The following is a 21,788-nucleotide window of genomic DNA, read 5'->3' on the forward strand; positions in this document are numbered from 1 at the left end:
ATATTTCAGCATCTGTAATTCCCATCTCTATGCATAGCTAATCCCATAATGCCTGATATAACATTGACCGTGCACCAGCCCGCATAGCAACAGTCTGCCCAATATGCCAACAAAACCCTTGGATAATAACACACCTTTACACTACCACATTATACATCGTTTGTTCTTTAGTGTTAGGATATAATACGTTACACCAATTTAACCATTGTTTCTTATTAACTGTCTGGGCGTAAAAGTAATTATTATTATATTTATTACTTTGCTTGTCGAAAGGAAGGTGTTACCATAACTTGGGCATTGATATACCATGTGTCCCGTAATGCCCGGGAAAATACATTGCATTAATTATGTAATCAATCATTGTGCAGTTAATAAATATTAGAACATTATTTACGATCTGTAAATTGTTGACAGAGTAATACTACTAAAAAACGAAATAATTAAATTAATCAATTAATGCATGTTGCCAAGTCACCGGGGGGAGCGGTGATGGGCAGTTATTCTCACCGGCCACACTAATGACCTCATCACTCCGTAGTCAACAAGTAGCGCACACCATGATGTGGTGAGCCCGTAGTGGACCTGCCTGGCACTGGAGGCGGGGCTGTAACTGGTGCCTCACTGCTCCTCTGTTGAAACATTGTTTTATTATGTTAGAGTGTCTATTTTTACTAGTGAGGCGAGAATGGACTTTGACAACCATATTATTGGAGCGAGCGGAAGGAAAGATCACAAGCCAGGTGAGTTGTATGGTCGACCGTGGGTGAGGCTGTTTGTTGAGTTCAGAGGCCTGGTTACGGTGGGTGAGGCTGTTTGTTGAGTCCAGAGGCCGGGCTAGGCTGGGTGAAACACAACCAGTGTACACAACCATCACGGTAAAATGGGGAGTGCTCCTAAAGTAATGAGTATCCTCTTGAAAGTTGGATATTATGAGCTAAACATAAAATAACTCTACTTTTAAACCAAGTTATGGGGAATGTATATATGTCATTTATAACTTTGCTTGTGTCTGGGGTTCGTTTCGGAGTACTTTATTATACTTGGTAGAAGTTTCTAAGCGGTTGAAACAAAATTAAGTAGAATTAGCTGTTTTGTTCCCAAGTGCGGTAATTCCCACCGCTAATCTGCACATCCTCAGGATGTAACCACACTTCTCTATTTTTTGAAACATTGTAAAAGTTTATGAAAGTTCAGGGGATTGACAATGCACGATTTGGTGCAAAATACACAATTTATAATATGTAAGAAGTCTGTTTTTTTTAAAGATGGAGGCCGCTCTACCTGAAGCTTAGTGTTGATTAAACTTTATATAGTTTCGATTGAACTTACACAGATTCGTTTAATGCCTGAAACTCTAGGAATTGGGAACTCTGATATAAAAAAAAAAGGCCTTAAATACAAATGCCTTAAATAAGCAGAACGAATCGGATCAATTAACACCCTTCCCTCTCCTGTGATTTTTTTTTAATATTTGCGGTCGTAGGCCACAGCAAACCACGGACTTACAAGATACATATAATAAACTGTGGTGCTGAATTCCATCCGACAAGGAATCTGGATAAACGAATTAAACTGTAATGAATAGAAGTATAAGGTACACAATACCATAAACCATATGGATGGCCCCGTCATGCACCTAAGAAACCTACAGAGGGGTATCAACATGGAGAGTAGTGGGACTGGCCAGCTCTAAGGTGATAATTAACTTGATTCGTTGGGCAGTAACAAGGCGAAATGTCGTCCTGAATGTGGATGGAATAAATGTTGTGTTTTTATGTCCATCTGGCAGTAACAAAGACTTATATAAACTATAATAATGCTGTTGTATCCACGCTGCACCTGTGTTATGACTAGAGATTGGAAGAAAAACATAGTCCATTCTTGATTTTGTAGGAATGCAAGTTGACGAATTACTAACCCGCTGGAGATATCCTATCAGTGTTGTCGCTGTCTGAGGTTCTTCTAGGTAAAAGGTAAGTGTCCATCCTTTTGTCTCTTAGAGTATAGATTCTCTGACCTGCATGGCTCTTATAAGGAACTAGATGACATTACTAAAATAATTTAATGTAACAGTATTGGAGGATGTGAATTAAAATCAAATTACACTGGTGGGAGAAGTGACTCCCTGATGCAGATTATAATTATATATTTTACAATATATATCACGTGTTACAAGGTTTGGGCTGTAATCAAATTGATCTACTGCTAAATCAAGATGCCGAAACTTATCAAGAGAAGTCAGATACCATAACTAGATATTAAGAGCAGAATTACAAGGCAGGGTTTAGTACAATATATTCAGGTGACAGGGCGACCTTCCTGAGAAGCACTAGTGGTATACAGGATAGTCATGCTTGCTGAATAATAATAATAATACTTCTTAGCCACAGACAAAGTGCAATTCGCTAATCGTACAAATACACGTAAATGCAAAGCTAAAAAAATCTGATTGGAAACCATTAGACTACTGAAGTGAATCATTAATTGCCAGCTCTACTAATGGTAGGATCCTAATTGCAATAATTGTCATATTTTTTTTGGTTAATTGAAACACCTGCTATGATTGATTTAGTGTCATATTAGCTATTTTGTTACTGAATCCCTACACGGTAAATAGGTTCGCATGATTATTACATTTATGCTCAGTTTATACTTTGGGTCGAAATCTTGAAGTTATAACTCATAATATATATATATATATATATATATATATATATATATATATATATATATATATATATATATATATATATAATGTATATGTATATATATATATATATATATATATATATATATATATATATATATATATATATATATATATAATAACAGCCGTAGCAAGCAAAACACGGTATCTTCAGTAGAAAGAACCATTCTCCATACAATGAATTGACACGGCGTATGTGTCACCTTTTGTCAAAAAATACTATTTTTATCTGAGCTATATTTAGTTTTTATATTCTCTTTTATACACCATTTCTTAATGTTGTACACTATTCAATTGCCTTTTAATCCCCTAATTTCGGTATTTTACTTTTAGTAAACGTAGTTCTGCTAGGTAACTGGCTGATGAAACACCCAACTCTATCTTTCAGAGGTACTCCCTGCTCTCGAAGCCTATTCCTACCATAGATTACCACCCAGTAATGCATTGGCATATTTACATTGGCGAGAGAAGTCATTAACTTTATCTAATAATAAACGCCACGCCATTAAACCTAATGGTTTCCCATTGATCTTTGTGTAATCAGAATAACCAGATTCGAGATGTCAGTATCCTGCTTGCATATTGACTGTGTTGTAGGTACAGTGTGGTGATAGTGAATGTAGGTGGGTGTGGCATAGGAGGGTGTAGTTAGGGAGGTGTACTCAAATAGTTGGGCTTCGGCTCTTTGGTCCCGCCTCTCAACTGTCACTGAAGTGGTGTACAGATTCCTGAGACTACTGGGCTCTTATATCTATATTTGAAACTGTGTATGGAGTCAGCCTCCACCACATTACTGCCTAATGCATTCTATTTGTTATCTACCGTGACAATGAAAAAGTTCATTCTAATATGTCTATGGCTCATTTCGGTAATTAGTTTCTACCTGTGTCCCCTGTATTAAATAAAGTGTTTATCCTATTAATTCATCTGAGAATATTGTATGTGGTGATCATGTCTCCCCTAACATCTTTCTTCCAGCGAGGTGAGGGTCAGCTCCTGTAGTTTCTCTTCGTAGCTCATACCCCTCAGCTCGGGGTAATAGTCTGGTGGGATATCTCTGACCCTTCTCCAATTTAGTCTTGTGCTTGAGGAGATACGGACTCCACGCTGGAGCTGCATATTCCAGGACTGTTCTGACATATGTAGTATATATGATCCTAAATGATTCCTTACACAAGTTTCTAAAGGCAGTTCTTATGTTGGAGAACCTGGTTTATGCCGCTGATGATATCCTCTTGATGTGAGCATCAGGGGACAGGCCTGGCAAGATATCAACTCCCAGGTCATGCTCTCTAAGATTCTTGAAGGATTTCATCTCCAAACTGGTTCCTTGTATCTGACCTTCTGCTCCCTACTCCTATATTCATTACTTTGCATTTACTCGAGTTAAACTCTAATTTAGCAAACCATTCCCTTCACTTTGTCTTCACACACAAGGTGTGTTAGAGAGGATGTGGTGTGGGCGGGTGTGTGTGGTACAGGAGGATGTGTGGGTGTGTGGGGTACAGGAGGGTGTAGTGTGGGTGGGTGTGGTATAAGAGAGGGTAGTGTGGGTGGGTGTGGTATAAGAGAGGGTAGTGTGGGTGGGTGCGGTATAAGAGAGGGTAGTGTGGGTGGGTGTGGTATAAGAGAGGGTAGTGTGGGTGGGTGTGGTATAAGAGAGGGTAGTGTGGGTGGGTGTGGTATAAGAGAGGGTAGTGTGGGTGGGTGTGGTATAAGAGAGGGTAGTGTGGGTGGGTGTGGTTGTGGTGGCGGCGTTGTGTGAGTCATCGGTGGCAGGTCGTAGGTCTTGTGCCGCGCAGACCTGAGGGCTGGTCACCAGGCAGCTCCTGCCGCCTCAACACCGAACTTCACTCATCTCCCGCCAAGTTTTGTAACGAGCCAATGTCAACGAATCACACAGATTGAGCTTGGTCAGTGGCGAGTAGTAATATTATGAGCGGCGATCACGTGTGGTTGTGGGGCGAGCGGCGTGGAGGAGCAGGTGGTGCAGGAGCGAGGGAGGCGCAGAGGGTGGTGTCCCTGGAGGAGGCGTGAGCGGCGAGTGAGGGCGGTGGCTGGTGAGGGTGGTGGCTGCAGGAGGACCCGGACTGGAGTGAGTGTGGTCGGGAAAGGAGTGTGGTGGCGGAGGGAAGAGAGCCATGCCTGGAGAGGTCTATTGATCGCGCACGGCAGCGGTGTTGTCAGTGCGCACTGCGGCCGCGCCAGGCTGCCCGCCCACCCCCTAGTTCCAACATGGCGGTCGAGTGTGCGGGGGAGCGCTCGCGGGCTCTCGCTAGTGTTAGCTAAGCAGTTTGATGTGCTCTCGGATTACTTACCTGACTCCTCCACCATGCAGAAGGAGAACAGTCACCCACCAGACAACCATCAGTATGTCGGGCCCTACAGACTGGAGAAGACCCTGGGCAAGGGACAGACTGGTAAGTGACCCGTCCCACTCCGCCCAACCTTACTTCTCAACACCAACTTTCGGGCGGGAGCGCCAAAGAAAACGAAGTCCACTGTTTTGTTGTTACTCAAATGCAAGACGACAATCTTATTTCAACTATTATCGACATAAATGGTGATCGGCAGTACGTGGAAAATACCTTTTTGTATTGTGCGAAGCGATGTATGTTATTGAGAGCGTGACAGGTGATCGCCTGTCAGTGAACAGAAAGTGTGACGAGATTAAGGTGTGTGTACAGTGTGTGTGTACAGTGTGTGGTGGTCGGGCTTCACTGCTGCAGTGAACACCGCCTCTTCTTACCATATAGATAAATTCCCTGGAACCCGAGCAACACTACAAGCGCCCATCAATTATGCAACACCTGATCATTTGTCTGGTTTTAAAGTGACATTCAAAACACAGTCGTATATCTACAGTGAACCGTAAATCACTCATTAGGGAGCAGCTGCCTGTGTAAATGATGAGCCGGAACCTGTCAAAACACGTCTGACCCGTTTACACTTACTGCCTACCAGGCACGTTGCAGCCACACTGTTTACACTTACTGTCTACCAAGCTCATTATGGCCACACTGTTTACACTTACTGCCTACCATGCTCATTATGGCCACACTGTTTACACTTACTGTCTACCATGCTCATTATGGCCACACTGTTTACACTTACTGCCTACCATGCTCATTACGGCTACACTGTTTACACTTACTGCCTACCATGCTCATTATGGCCACACTGTTTACACTTACTGCCTACCATGCTCATTGTGGCCACACTGTTTACACTTACTGCCTACCATGCTCATTGTGGCCACACTGTTTACACTTACTGTCTACCATGCTCATTATGGCCACACTGTTTACACTTACTGTCTACCAAGCTCATTATGGCCACATTGTTTACACTTACTGCCTACCAAGCGCATTATGGCCACATTGTTTACACTTACTGCCTACCAAGCTCATTATGGCTACACTGTTTACAACTGTTTACAGTTACGACCAGACAAGCAACTTATCACGCTGTTTACACTTACTACCTACTAATTACCTAATGATCACTGCATACAATTACTACCCACCAACTATGCTCTGGTCACACTTGACCAACCACGTGATCATCACTGTTTACAGTTGCTACTCACCAACTACGGTAACTACAGTAAACAGTTACCAACTATGCTATTATCACACTACAGTTACTACCCACCAACCAGGATATCAACTTGTACAAGGCCTTGTAGATCAAGCCCCTCCAATAATACCGCACGTGTATGTCTCGGTAAATACCTTTTGTGGGGTTGGGCAGGCGAGGACAGCAGCTGTGGAGGTACAGAAAAATGACAAGTTTTGAAATGGGAAATACAGTGAGAGTTATGATAACTGGCGGGATGTCCGCCTTGCTGATACGATTTTGTTTTATATATTTTTTATTTTATTTAGCTGAGCTTGCGCTCTCTCGTTAGGGAACTGCGATTGTGTGTAAGGGTTATATGTGTTTAAAACATATATGTCTGTACACGAATAACATTCACATATACACACTTGAGATGCTTGTGTTTATGTTTTGATGTGCTGTTTAAGTTTTTTGTTTTGTTTTAGGGGGGGGGGAGAGAGGGTGGTCTGTATGTCGTCCTGGAATTCTGTATTATGGGGGATTGGTTTCCATGGAGTTTATCCAGACTTTTGGACCATTAGCTATGGGGGTGGGGTGTCTCGGCTAACACTGGGTCTTCTACTATTCCCATGGTAGATTCCCATGATTTCCATGGTAGATTCTACCATTTCCATTGTGTTCCACTCCTTGCTGGCTTACTGCTGTAGTGTGATGTCCAGTGGTTGTATGTTCATGGGGCTCCTGGATCGTCTCGTCATGTGGTGGTGTTCTGCAGCTCTTCTGTCGCCTTATTTTGCACTGCTTGTACTTTCTGAATGTTTAAGGTGTGTAGAGGGGTGTACTGGAGGATGTTAGAGATGCAACCCAACTTGAGCCTTGTATAAATGTAGCTTTATGTTCGTGCTAAGATTGCATAACCTCCTCAGTTTTCCTAAGGCTGTTTTTCTTTATTTACTCTTTTACGTTAATTTTAATTCCTATTTTATTAATCTTCAGTCAAAGTATTCTATCTACATCCGTATTTTGTATAGGGCGGTTGTTAAGTATATTGGGGTATACGGGCTCACCATATCCCGTGCTACTTGGAATTTTTTGTTCCAAGTAGCGAATCTTCAACAACAACATATTGGGTTGTGGGTTTCTTTTTTCAAGTTATAACGTTTGTTTGTTGGTTTTCAAAGTTGTTTATGAATTCAAGTGCAGCCTTGGTTTTTGCCGGCCAGTAACGACTTTATCCTGGCTAATAAATTACGAGTTGTCCTGGTGACTACGAGTTACAGCGTCAGTGTATGTGATGTATTCTCCATGCTGGGGAGGGGCAGGTCAGCTGTATGAGTATCTTGTAAAACATGGGTGATAGGCAGCTTCCTTGTGGCACACACCACTTTTCAATTGGATTTTGTCACTCAAGCAGCCAATACTCAGCTTAGTTACACACAGAAACACATTTGCTCAGCTTAGTTCTGTTGTATATGAAGCTGCAGTGAAACTGGGGAAGCTCTAGTTTTGTCTAGAGCTTCTAATCTGGGGAAGCTCTAATCTTGTATTTTAGGCCTTTGTGGGAGAATTTCTCAAAACCTTTTGATACTTCTCTGATCAATATATTACATTACTCTTTTTTTCGTCATGTCACCGACAATATTTTCACAGATCCGGGCTACAGCTGCATGGGACCCTTGTTGGTTCCCAAACCCGTGTTGTCTGGTATTATACTTTTGTTCCTCTTCGATGTACTTCACAAGTCTTTGGTTAATTATTTTTTCGAATATTTTGCCAGGTACTTCGAAAAGGAAAATTGGTCTGTAATTTCATTTACACACCAATTTTCAGAGTTATAAAGGAGGGGGGGGGGGAGTTCGGTCGGCCGTGCGGACAGCACGCGGGACTTGTGATCCTGTGGTCCTGGGTTCGATCCCAGGCGCCGGCGAGAAACAATGGGCAGAGTTTCTTTCACCCTATGCCCCAGTTATCTGGCAGTAAAATAGGTACCTGGGTGTTAGTCAGCTGTCACGGGCTGCTTCCTGGGGGTGGCGGCCTGGTCGAGGACCGGGCCGCGGGAACACTAAAAAAAGCCCCGAAATCATCTCAAGATAACCTCAAGAAGGTCTCGGCTTAGGATTTATACTGATAGTGGCATTAGTGATATTCTGATATTCTAGATGCAAGAGCTGCATTTAATATTGTTGTTTATTGATGGATTGCAGTAATTGGGAGGTTAGTTAATGCCGTTAAGTATATTTTGCTATGGCCAGGTTCCTTGTTCGTGAAACCTCTAATTGTTTTTTAGACCTCTTCGATGGTTCTGTGGTTCATAAAGGTGGTACTCGGTGCCAATATTGTTTAGGTCTGATGTTTGCACTGGAAGTCATGTTGCAGCTCTGTTATCGACTATATTTGTAATTTCTCTCTTTGTGTCGGGACAAAAGTTTACATTTTCCTCAGGGTTTATTCTAAATATTTTCCCCCAATACTTCATAAATTTCTCGTTCAAGTTCTGTCTTCGTAAAGTTTATTTCCTGAGGCGTTTGTGAGGTGTTTCCTCGGTTGAGGTTCCCGTCAGGGCTTTACTTCTCCCCAGAACTTTCCTAGGTTTCTGTGGTCCGGTTGGATGTGGCTAATTAGATCATCCCATATTTTGTTGCATTCTATTTTGCATCAACCTTGCAACTCGACCTGGAGTTTCTTTTGTATTCCTTTGTGCTCGTCAGTCGCTCCGTTGAGTGTTATAAGTTGTGTTGAGCGAGCCACAGTGGCTGGGGGTGTGGGAGCGTTGTGGGATGAGCTCGGGGAGGCTCGTTCATGCATTTTTCTATGGTGTTTATCCATGGTTTACATTACAGCACAACAATCACCCGTGGTTGAATATTCAATAACTCACTACACTACATGATGCCTAACAGATCTCTAACCCTGTCCATGGAGAGCAGAAGCAAATATATTTATGCTGGGAACCATTGTAAAATTTGTGACCTCGTCTGTGGTAGAAACTTTAAAAATAAGTATGTCAGGGTGTGTTTCTATGCAAGTTACGAATCCCATTTTCTGTGCGGAGTGCAGCCTAGTACAGTGGTATTACTGTTAGTGACTGGATGGCTATGTTGAAACCGCCTCCTTTGTAATGTCAGGTGGTTCGTGACGTGGCCATGGCGACTGTCGCCCGGTGAGATGATGTGGGATGCTGGTGATGAGGGAGTTGGGGATGTGGCTCGGTGAGATGGAGCCCCACTAAGGTGTGGCACAGAGGGCGTGGGAAAACTCACCGAATTGCTAATTTTGTGCACACGACGCCTGTTATATAGCTGGCTGTAGGAAAGTGGAAAGTATGAAAAATTGGTCTTGTTTTCAACACCTTCCTGCGCTAGGAACATCCTTCTTACTCACACAATAGAATCATGCATCCCCATGAAGGATACTTGCACCTTCTTAAAAGAAGCATCCTTCTCACGAATTATCAAAACCTTTCCATTCAAAACCAGCAACGTTTCTGTGTGATTCCTCTGTAATTTCGGGCACAAGGGCGCAGTCTCCGTAAAAGCCAACCCCCATTTCATTGGCACTGTTTTGTTGCCCCGTAGTGTGGAAGGAAGCAGAAGTGGCAGCAGTGACGTGTTAGTGGCAGCAGTGACGTGTTAGTGGCAGCAGTGACGTGTTAGTGGCACCGCAGGGCACGGCAGCAGCGACTCGGTCTTTACAAATGTAAATTGATTATATTTGGAACCTAATTTAGGTATAAGTTTGAGTGCGAGGCGGTGAGTGTCTACTGTCCTGGCCGTGTCTGTCTGCCTGGGCTAACTTGAGGCCCGAGTGACGGTGTGAGTACAACTTTAAGCAGGTGCCACTCTACCTGGGAGTAACTACGTCGCTACAACTTTAAGCGGGTGCTACTCTACCTGGGAGTAACTGGTGAGGTAAACAAGAAGAGAGATGATGTGAGATGAGAGATTGGAAAGAAACGGAATGGAAGAGGAAGGTGATAGGAAGGAAAAGGGAGAGAAGGTGAGGGTACAGACACAAGCTTGGGTCATAATCCAATGTAATCTTTTCCTCAAGTCGAATATATCTATTCAAGAAAATGTCTGTGTACCGGTTTATGTCTCTAATGTTGGAGGCCAGGGGCCAGATTTACGAAAGCACTTACGAACCTGTACATCTTTTCTCAATTTTTGGCGGCTTTGTTTCCAATTATTAAACAGTTAATGAGCTCCGAAGCACCAGGAGGCTGTTTATAACCATAACAACAGTTGAATGGGAAGTTTTCATGCTTGTAAACTGTTTAATAAATGTAACCAAAGCCGTCAAAGATTGAGGAAAGATGTACACGTTCGTAAGTGCTTGCGTAAGTGCTTTCGTGAATCTGGCCCCAGACGCTGTGGGTCCCGACCCATTAGTGCTTCGCAAAATAAATATAATGGATCGCGACAGACAAGAAATCCCTCCAAAATTAGGAAGTGAGAGCGACAATCTTAGTCGTACTCATTATTCATCATTGCAATTTACAAGATGATGGTACGCTTGATGCCAGACGATTGGTGGTGCAGTGTTGCATCTTAGTCGTTCATTTACACTGAAGAATGATTTTGATCAATTATATTTGTCATCATATTAGATTAAGGTTAAAGTGGAATTTCCACTCTCAAGTACAGAATCTGTCTTGGTACTGTTACCTTATATTATTGTTGTGTGAACTGGGATTTTCCACATTAACTCGGTTATAAACGAAAGAAAAACCAGCTCAACATTGGACCAGATGCGTGTAGCATTGTCTTCCAGTCTTCCAAATTGGAATAAACTACTTACGGATAAACAAGCACATCCGTAAATTAAAATTTAATTTATATATATATATATATATATATATATATATATATATATATATATATATATATATATATATATATATATATATATATATATATGTGTGTGTGTGTGTGTATATCACGAAAATAATAAACACGTGATTAAGAATGTGACAATGTCAGACCACGGAGGAAAATGAAACAGGAATTTCCTTAAGTACTTTCGTATATTAAATACATCTTCAGAAGGAATCAATCATCTTCCATCTGAAGATGTATTTAATATACGAAAGTACTTAAGGAAATTCCTGTTTCATTTTCCTCCGTGGTCTGACATTGTCATATATATATATATATATATATATATATATTAGTATATTTTGGTAGCAGTCTTTCCTGTAGACATATATTATTAAATATGACCGAAAAAGTAAGATTAATAATTCTAACACGAATTTTCTCAATCTTTCGTACATTACGCTTCACTGTTGGAGGTAAATCAAAAATCACTTCTCCAAAATTCATTTTTATTTCTAGTCTGACGCGACACGGGCGCGTTTCGTAAAACTTATTACATTTTCAAAGACTTCACAAATACACAACTGATTAGAACTTACGTCTCTCTGATATTATATCTACATTTGAGTGAGGTGGGAAGGATGATGTGGCATTAACAGGGGATATTAATAGGGTATTAAAAGTATCAACACAAGACAGAACAGAAAACAATGGGTATTGAATAGAAGTGTTTGTAGAAAGCCTATTGGTCCATATTTCTTGATGCTTCTATATTGGAGCGGAGTCTTGAGGTGGGTAGAATATAGTTGTGCAATAATTGGCTGTTGATTGCTGGTGTTGACTTCCAGTCAACAGTGTGAGTACAGTTGACTTCCAGTCAACAGTGTGTTGATTGCTGGTGTTGACTTCCAGTCAACACCAGCAATCAACAGCCAATTATTGCACAACTATATTCTACCCACCTCAAGACTCCGCTCCAATATAGAAGCATCAAGAAATATGGACCAATAGGCTTTCTACAAACACTTCTATTCAATACCCATTGTTTTCTGTTCTGTCTTGTGTTGATACTTTTAATACCCTATTAATATCCCCTGTTAATGCCACATCATCCTTCCCACCTCACTCAAATGTAGATATAATATCAGAGAGACGTAAGTTCTAATCAGTTGTGTATTTGTGAAGTCTTTGAAAATGTAATAAGTTTTACGAAACGCGCCCGTGTCGCGTCAGACTAGAAATAAAAATGAATTTTGGAGAAGTGATTTTTGATTTACCTCCAACAGTGAAGCGTAATGTACGAAAGATTGAGAAAATTCGTGTTAGAATTATTAATCTTACTTTTTCGGTCATATTTAATAATATATATATATATATATATATGTATATATATATATATATATATATATATATATATATATATATATATATATATATATATATATATATATATATAATATATATATATATATATATACTCTTTATGCTTATATCGAGACTTCCATGTAAATGTAACCCCACAACATTTGCCCAATTCCTACTTGCTACTAGTTGAACAAAGGCACTAAGTGGAATGAAACTTGTACAACCATTTGTCGTCCAGGAAAGGTATTAGTGATGAGCCGCGCAGTGTACTCAACATTACCTACACAGATGTCTTCAGCATATTTTGAGATCGTTATTTAAGATTCAGTTTATTCAATGCAGCGGGGATGACGATAGACCAACATAGAACCAATCTATCCAATACAGCGGGGATGACGATAGACCAACATAGCGCCAATCTATCCAATACAGCGGGGATGACGATAGACCAACATAGCACCAATCTATCCAATACAGCGGGGATGACGATAGACCAACATAGCACCAATCTATCCAATACAGCGGGGATGACGATAGACCAACATAGCACCAATCTATCCTATACAGCGGGGATGACGATAGACCAACAAAGCACCAATCTATCCAATACAGCGGGGATGACGATAGACCAACATAGAACCAGAGAAACTTGCCAGCCGAGTTCATCAGCCATATGAGAGAGTCTCCCAAGCCCTTGTGAAAAGTTTGTCCTGCCATCAGATAAGTCAACGAGGAATGAAAATACTCACTATCTGATCTTCACAAATAACTTCCTCCTTCCTCCTCCTCCTCCTAGGAACACTTACCTTTCCGTGGTGGGTTGAGATTGCTTGTTACGACAATCTGGAGGAGTAGTAGTGTGGGTTACACAAGACAGTACATTTGATTTATTTAACAATAAAACTTGACCTAAATTTCTACACTTAAGAATATAATTGACGATGATTGCAGTAGTTGTTACTACCCAACTTGAGAAAGGTTAATTGGCATCCAAACTTCCATGGAAATAAACATGACATTCACCTTGGCTCTAGGAGACTCGAACCCTGGACCCCACGTGTGTGAGTCAGAGGCTCTATTGAGTAGCAGCTCGGTCGATAGAGCTTCAGCCTCTCATACGTGGGGTCCAGGGTTCGAGTCTCCTAGACACTTAACATTTATCACGAACCGTATATAACAAAGTCAATAGAGGTATAGAAAAAGATATCACCACCACCACACACATCGCTATAACAAGCAATACAAAAGTACACTTGCACGGGCTCACCATAGCCCGTGCTTCATGGACACTTCGTTCTGAGTAGCTAAATCTGAAACAACAGTACACTAGATAGCGGGATACAAGGAATATGTAACCGAGAGGGAAGTGTTGGTGTCATGTGTGGCGTTGAGGGGTGTGTGGGCGAGCAGCAGGTGTGTAGGGCAGCCCACAGGGGTCACCACCCACCACACTGCATGCGACACCCGCCCCTTGTGGGGCTTCTGGGGTGGAGGAGGGTCGGCAGTGTGGCGTGTTTGTTGCTCCACGATATCGCTATTCTTGAGGGATAACATGCACGCTTGCACACAAATGGCCACGGGTATGTAAACACACGCATGCATGCACTCACGCACAGATAAAGACGCGCGCACACACACACACACACACACACACACACACACACACACACACACACACACACACACACACACACACACACACACACACACACACACACACACACACAGACACACACACACACACACACACACACACACACTCACACACTGAACACCTGGCCAACAAGAGCCCCAGTGAATTCATTGTGTACATGTGTGTGTGTGTGTGTGTGTGTGTGAGATTAGTCATTGTGTGGGGCAGGTCCCACATGCGGGTTACCTCCACACTCGTCACTTTTTGCGCCACAGTTCTCGTGATATTGGGATCCACCAGGTGGGGTTTAGACTCTTTTTGGCTGACGTGAAACCATAAGAAGATTTATTTCATACTTTGGTCTATTGTCAGGTCTGTGAGGTAAAAAAATAATCATAAAAGATATTACGCTTAACGTGTTTCTGTTGTGGCTGGGTTTCTGTTGTAGGTGAGTGCTACTGCAGATCGATGGCCTCTGTTGTAGTAATGTTGTAGCTGGGTCTACTAGGATTTGTACAGCATCAACGTCCCACGGGATCTGTACAGCATCAATGTCCCACGGGATCTGTACAGCATCAACGTCCAACGGGATCTGTACATCATCAACGTCCCACGGGATCTGTACAGCATCAACGTCCCACGGGATCTGTACATCATCAACGTCCCACGGGATCTGTGCAGCATCAACGTCCAACGGGATCTGCACATCATCAACGTCCCACGGGATCTGTACAGCATCAACGTCCACGGGATCTGTACAGCATCAATGTCCCACGGGATCTGTACAGCATCAACGTCCACGGGATCTGTACAGCATCAATGTCCCACGGGATATGTACAGCATCAACGTCCACGGGATCTGTACAGCATCAATGTCCCACGGGATCTGTACAGCATCAACGTCCCACGGGATCTGTACAGCATCAACGTCCTACGGGATTTGTACAGCATCAATGTCCCACGGGATCTGTACAGCATCAATGTCCCACGGGATCTGTACAGCATCAATGCCCCACGGGATCTGTACAGCATCAATGTCCCACGGGATCTGTACAGCATCAACGTCCACGGGATCTGTACAGCATCAATGTCCCACGGGATCTGTACAGCATCAACGTCCACGGGATCTGTACAGCATCAATGTCCCACGGGATCTGTACAGCATCAATGTCCCACGGGATCTGTACAGCATCAATGTCCCACGGGATCTGTACAGCATCAATGTCCCACGGGATCTGTACAGCATCAACGTCCTACGGGATCTGTACAGCATCAATGTCCCACGGGATCTGTACAGCATCAATGTCCCACGGGATCTGTACAGCATCAATGTCCCACGGGATCTGTACAGCATCAACGTCCCACGGGATCTGTACAGCATCAATGTCCCACGGGATCTGTACAGCATCAATGTCCCACGGGATCTGTACAGCATCAATGTCCCACGGGATCTGTACAGCATCAACGTCCCACGGGATCTGTACAGCATCAACTTGCTCGGAACGGGTCTCAATAACTTTAAATGATGCAGAAAAAAAGCGATCATTGTTGTATCGGATTAACCGCTGGCGTCGACTGGTCTACAAATGGAAATTTGTCAAACTGGACATTCATTTTCGGTAAAGATAATTATTCCTGCCACGCTTGAAATTACTATTTGAATAAGCTAAATACTGTACCGTGCAGTTCAGATCATATCACAATGATTTCGACGAAATGTGCGGTGGTACCTGGTGGTGCTCACCTAGAAGTACTTACCCCAATTAGTGACCACAAGTGAGGTCTAGCTGTTTATGCCTCGCCTATTGACCTTCTTGCACTCGATGAGTTGTCACTTAACTTCCTGACGTTCGAACTTATGTGTTGAATCTGGTAGTAAAGATGTATATGTCTTCTAAGACTTCTTTCAGTGCACCTGTTGATCATCCGTACAATGTTCGAGGTATTGTAAGACATGTAAGGTATTTCCTTACATTACTCGTTTGCGTTTCCAGCTTCCGCTTTTAAAGACGCAGTCCTTGTCGGCGATGAGTCACAATAACGTGGCTAAAGTATGATGACCAGACCACACACTAGAATGTGAAGGGACGACGACGTTTCGGTCCGTCCTGGACCATTCTCAAGTCAATTGACTTGAGAATGTCAAGTTTAGCCACGTTATTGTGACTCATCGCCTGCAGAAACAACAAGGTTCCGGGATTGAGCTTTTGGGGGACATGACTTGTCACGTTCCTCCAGCTTAACCCCAGGAGAAAAAAGGAGAGTGGCCGTGGTGGTGATGACGGATATGGTAGTGGATATGGTTGTGGATGTGATGGTGAAAGTGTTCATGAGAGAGAGAGGGAGAGAGGTAAAGTGTAGGTCGGTATTACCGACCAGAAACAAGCCCAGCCCGACACCCTTCCACCCGCTCCGTCACCCAGGAAGCCTCACGACAGCACCTCAGACTTCAACCTTAAATATACAGCCAGTTTTTCTGACCGATTTTCAGCGAAACTTCACATCAGGTTTTTCTTGCTTGTATTTCCGCTTAATTTCAACAACTTGGAAAATGTCTGAACGTGGAGGAAAATTTATATAATTGGCGCCGAAAAACAAAATGAAGGCGAGTTTAAACTTAGTTTAGTAGTTTGTATGTATTATATGGTCGTGCTCTTGTTGCGCGGATGCCTACTACACGCAACCCACACAAATGTAAACTTATATATGTACACCATACACACGGTGTAATGTGTATGGTGTACGGTTGATGACTCCACAGACATGGAGTCATCAACCGAATGACTGATACAGATACAGTCTATCAGGAGTCGACAAGCAGACGAGGACACGTTGCTAGTCACATGAGGTGTACAAAAGCAAGGCACACAGCAGTGTAGACGCGGTTCTCTCCGGACAAGTATGTGTATGACAGAACACAGTGTTTGGAAGATAATTGACATTTAATCGACTGTTATTTGACAGGACCCAGGAGCTGAAGGTCACCCCACGGCAGCAGAGCTAGATTGGTACACACACACACACACCACAACACAGCAAGAACTGCCGCATCATGTATCATTCCTGAAGTTGCAGAGGGCGGTCTGAGACCGGATGAAGGATTGATTAGGTCGAGGTTAGGGACTGTGGCGGGCTGCTGCTGCACCAGCGTCCCCCCGAGGCTGGTGGCGGGCTGCGTCTCCTGCTTACTACACTGTATTTAACTTTCCCTCCTCTCAGAGTAACACTAAACATAATTATCTCGTACATGCTGTGTCCAACCACTTGGGCTGGACGGTAGAGCAACGGTCTCGCTTCATGCAGGTCGGTGTTCAATCCCCGACCGTCCAAGTGGTTGGACACCATTCCTTCCCCCTCCGTCCCATCCCAAATCCTTATCCTGACTCCTTCCAAGTGCTATATAGTCGTAATGGCTTGGCGCTTTTCCCCTGATAATTTCCTCCCTCCTACACGCTGTGTACACATTGTCGGATGTCAGACTTACCATATTCTTGCAGTAGTATAAACTGTGGCCCATTCTCGTAGATTATCTAAACTTTAAAGGCTACGTCTAACTGTTCTCTCCCTGCTCTAGTTCACTAAATTAGCCCATGGTTTCTGGGTCAACCCTGACAGTGGCCGCCTTGCCTCCTGCTTTGGCGGGGGAACTCGTGGCATTGTGATCCAATTTTGACCATTGGGTCTCGGTTTGGCATTCAGCTTCAACCAGGAGTTGATGTAGTTGATGCCACGCCTGCCACAAGTATCACCTACAGTCACAAGATAGTTTAATTTGGTTCCATTATCCGGTTGGGTTTTCGGACGGGTAGTGTGTTGGGCACACTTGTCCCAGAGGTGGGCTCCTGGACGTGGTGGGCTCCAGGTGTGCTCTCCGGACGTGGTGGGCTCCAGGTGTGCTCTCCGGACGTGGTGGGCTCCAGGTGTGCTCTCCGGACGTGGTGGGCTCCAGGTGTGCTCTCCGGACGTGGTGGGCTCCAGGTGTGCTCTCCGGACGTGGTGGGCGTCTGGCTCTTAATCCGCCAGAGTCGCTGGAATACAAAGCCACGTTTTTACCCGATTGAACTATAATTTCCGAGGGGCCATTGGGATTCAGCGTTTAGACTATGAGTGTTCGGCTGGCGGGAGTTTACAGGACGTTTGAGGTCACAGAGTCGATAGCCTTCCAGGTGGTTCTCTGTGGGGTGGGAGGTCCGCCGCTCGCTTCCCCGGGGCCGCCAGGGGCCGCCAACCATCTGAATATCAGTGTTTACCGCAAGCAGAATTATTTTTCCACCTAGAGACAACGTGTATATAGCACAAGGTTTTGCATTATACTGTACACTGGAACGTCGGGGAGCACCCAACACTCCTGTCGTCGAGGCCTCTTGATGAACAACAATTCCAACAGCCAGTTACTTAAAGGTGTTAAACGCCACTGCTCATTATATCCACGTGGCGCGTTTCTGGCACTATGTCCCGTCTGTTAAGTTGCCACTAAGGATCGTCTGGAGCCTCTGTCGCTAAACGTTGGCAAGAGATGTCACCAGCGTCAGTACTCTGCAGGGACTCATCACGATAATCTTGTAAGGCGTCTCTTCCGCGGAAGGCTCTTAAATGTGCGTTTTGACAGATCACACTTACACGTATTTCCCATCGGGCTCCTGTACAAGACCTTAGCAAGAAGTGGAAGAGCTGCTCTGTGAGTTCGGTTGTGTTGAGCGTTATGTTGTAGGTGAGGGAAGTTGATGATGGAAGGTCTGTTATGTATTATAAATATCGTATTTTTTATTTATCTGAAATTGTGAAATGGGAATTTGCACAAATACTTATTACCAGACAATGAGCACAATAACGTGGGTGAAGATATGGTGACCAAACCGCACATCACGAGGTGGTGAAGCGACGACTTGGTAATGGTCCACGACGGACTCAGACGTCGTCGTTTCTCCATGTGCCGGCGATGAGTCACAATAACGTGGCTAAAGTATTTTGACCAGACCACACACTAGAAGGTGAAGGGACGACGACGTTTCGGTCCGTCCTGGACCATTCTCAAGTCGATTCTCCATCTTTTATATATGTGTGGTTTGGTCACCATACTTATTACCACCTGTAAAAGTTTTACCGGAACTGAGTCTTTCACTAATTCATTATTCTACAAACCTTCCTTTTCCGGCCAACTAAAACAAGTAGGTTTGTTGACGTCTCACATTTTGCTTTACGGTCAAAACTTTTCCAATAAGTTTAAATATACATAAAAAATCAAATTTCGGCCATTGTTTTACTTAATTCAAACAGAAGTTTTTCACTTGTTTATTATAAGTAATGGCTGGAAAATACATGCTTACGTAAAGTCTTGAAATACTTTTGTAAATTAATCTACCAATGGAGTAGTAGTAAAAGGTCTGGGGGAAGGAGAAGTTGCGTAACTCGTGTGACGGGAAGATGGCGTCCCAGTGTGAAGAACGGCAGCCATGGGGAGTGCTTTATTCCTGCTCTTGTGGCCGTGTGGAGTAGTAGACAAATGGAGTGCATTAGGAAGTGATGTGGTGGAGGCTGACTCCATACACAGCTTCAAGTGTAGATATGATAGAGCCCAGTAGGCTCAGGAACCTGTACGCCAGTTGATTGACAGTTGAGAAGTGGGACCAAAGAGTCAGAGCTCAACCCTTGCAAGCACAACTAGGCAAGTATAACTAGGTAAGTACACCTCTCGCTGGCTCGTGCCTTACAAGCGGTCCACCACCACACTGAGTGTGGGGCCAACTCGCCCTCAGCGGTGGCGGAGCCACCGCCTTCCGTGAAAATTTCCGGCTGTGCTCGAATGCCGAGCGCTGATTACTCTGCTGACTAGGGTGTGTTTGTGTGTTGTAACGTGAGGCTGTGTTTGTGTGTTGTAACGTGAGGCTGTGTTTGTGTGTTGTAACGTGAGGCTGTGTTTGTGTGTTGTAACGTGAGGCTGTGTTTGTGTGTTGTAACGTGAGGCTGTGTTTGTGTGTTGTAACGTGAGGCTGTGTTTGTGTGTTGTAACGTGAGGCTGTGTTTTTGTTTACATGGTGTTGGTGAGGCAGGTGTGAGATGGAGGCACACAAGCTGCCCACGAGCTTCGCACAGCACCTGACCCTTAAGACGCTGTACCCGAGCCTTTGTCAGCTGAATGTTGTGGTACTGATTGGCTCCAGCAGGGTTGTAGGAAGGTAATCCAGGTGTGGTACACACACGCACGCACACACACCCACACAACTGGGTGTGTGGGAGCGGACAATTGGAAACTGAGTGCCCAAATGAGCCACAGAGATATTAGAAAGAACTTTTTTAGTGTCAGAGTGGTTGACAAATGGAATGCATTAGGCAGTGATGTGGTGGAGGCTGACTCCATACACAGTTTCAAGTGTAGATATGACAGAGCCCGATAGGCTCAGGAATCTGTACACCTGTTGATTGACGGTTGAGAGGCGGGACCAAAGAGCCAGAGCTCAACCCCCGCAAACACAACTAGGTGAGTACAACTAGGTGAGTACACACACACACACACACACACACACACACACACACACACACACACACAGCGTGGAGAGCCAAACTATTGGAGGTGGTGACAAGCAACTTTTTAACGCAGCATGTCGGAGAACCCACAAGGATGAGAGGCAATGACGAACCAGCGAGACTCGACCTAGTCTTCACTCTGAACGACTCCGACATAAGAGAAATCGGTTTTGAGGACCCAGTAGGAATGAGCGACCACAGTGTACTGGTGTTTGAGTACTTGATTGAAGAAGGGTTATTGAACTCGAGGAGGGATACCGAAACCAAAAGGTTAGCATACCGAAAGGGAAACTATGAGGGGATAAGAAAATTCCTAACAGATATAGCATGGGAAACAGAGCTCAGGGGAAAGACGGCCCAAGATATGATGGATTACATCACGCAGAAGTGCAAGGACGCAGCAAACAAGTTTGTCCCAGTCCAAAAGGAAAACAGAGAAATGAAGATGAGAAACCCATGGTTTAATCAAAGATGTAGGCTAGCTAAGCAGCAAAGTAAAAGGGCATGGAGAAACTATAGGAATAACAGGACACTGGAGAGCAGAGAAAGATACCAGAATGCCAGGAATGAATATGTCAGGATGAGAAGAGAGGCAGAAAGACAATACGAAAATGACATCGCAAGCAAGGCAAAGACTCAGCCTAAATTGTTGCATAGCCACATTAGGAGAAAAACAACAGTAAAGGAACAGGTTATGAGATTAAGGATAGGGGCGGAAGGATTCACTACAAATGACAAGGAAGTGTGTGAGGAATTGAATAAGAAATTCCAGGAGGTCTTCACCTTAGAACAAGGAGAAATTCCAGAGGTAAGTGAGGGAATAGCTAACCAGGAACCACTGGAAGAGTTTGAGATTACCAGTGGGGAAGTAAGGAAGTGTTTACTAGAGTTGGACGTGACGAAGGCTATAGGCCCAGATGGAATCTCCCCTTGGGTTCTAAAGGAAGGAGCAAGAGAACTGAGCCTACCACTCTCCATAGTGTATAACAAATCACTGGCAACAGGGGAACTGCCAGATACTTGGAAAGCAGCTAACGTAGTCCCGATATACAAGAAAGGGGATAGACAGGAGGCACTGAACTACAGGCCAGTGTCCCTAACCTGCATACCATGCAAGCTGATGGAGAAGATTGTGCGAAAAAAACTAGTGGAGCATCTGGAGCGAAGGAACTTTGTAACACAG

The 21,788-nt window shown here is 43.8% G+C and overlaps 1 protein-coding gene across 4 annotated transcripts in view; it reads left to right on the forward strand.

Annotated features, from left to right (window-relative positions):
* Positions 1–620: 620 nt before the first annotated feature.
* sff (sugar-free frosting) overlaps positions 621–21,788 on the forward strand; it is a 192,045-nt gene continuing 170,877 nt past the window's right edge. For 2 of the 4 annotated variants that reach the window (XM_045769330.2, XM_045769329.2), the window contains exon 1: positions 4,901–5,127. In XM_045769330.2, the coding sequence (XP_045625286.1) occupies positions 5,040–5,127 (88 nt within the window). In that variant the 5' untranslated portion in view covers positions 4,901–5,039. Of the gene's footprint in view, positions 741–1,893; positions 1,974–4,898; positions 5,128–21,788 lie in introns of those variants that run through there. The other 2 variants (XM_069310831.1, XM_069310830.1) reach the window with 2 other exon arrangements.

The sequence above is a fragment of the Procambarus clarkii genome, chromosome 68 (assembly GCF_040958095.1).
Source record: "Procambarus clarkii isolate CNS0578487 chromosome 68, FALCON_Pclarkii_2.0, whole genome shotgun sequence".
Classification (NCBI taxonomy): domain Eukaryota; kingdom Metazoa; phylum Arthropoda; class Malacostraca; order Decapoda; family Cambaridae; genus Procambarus; species Procambarus clarkii.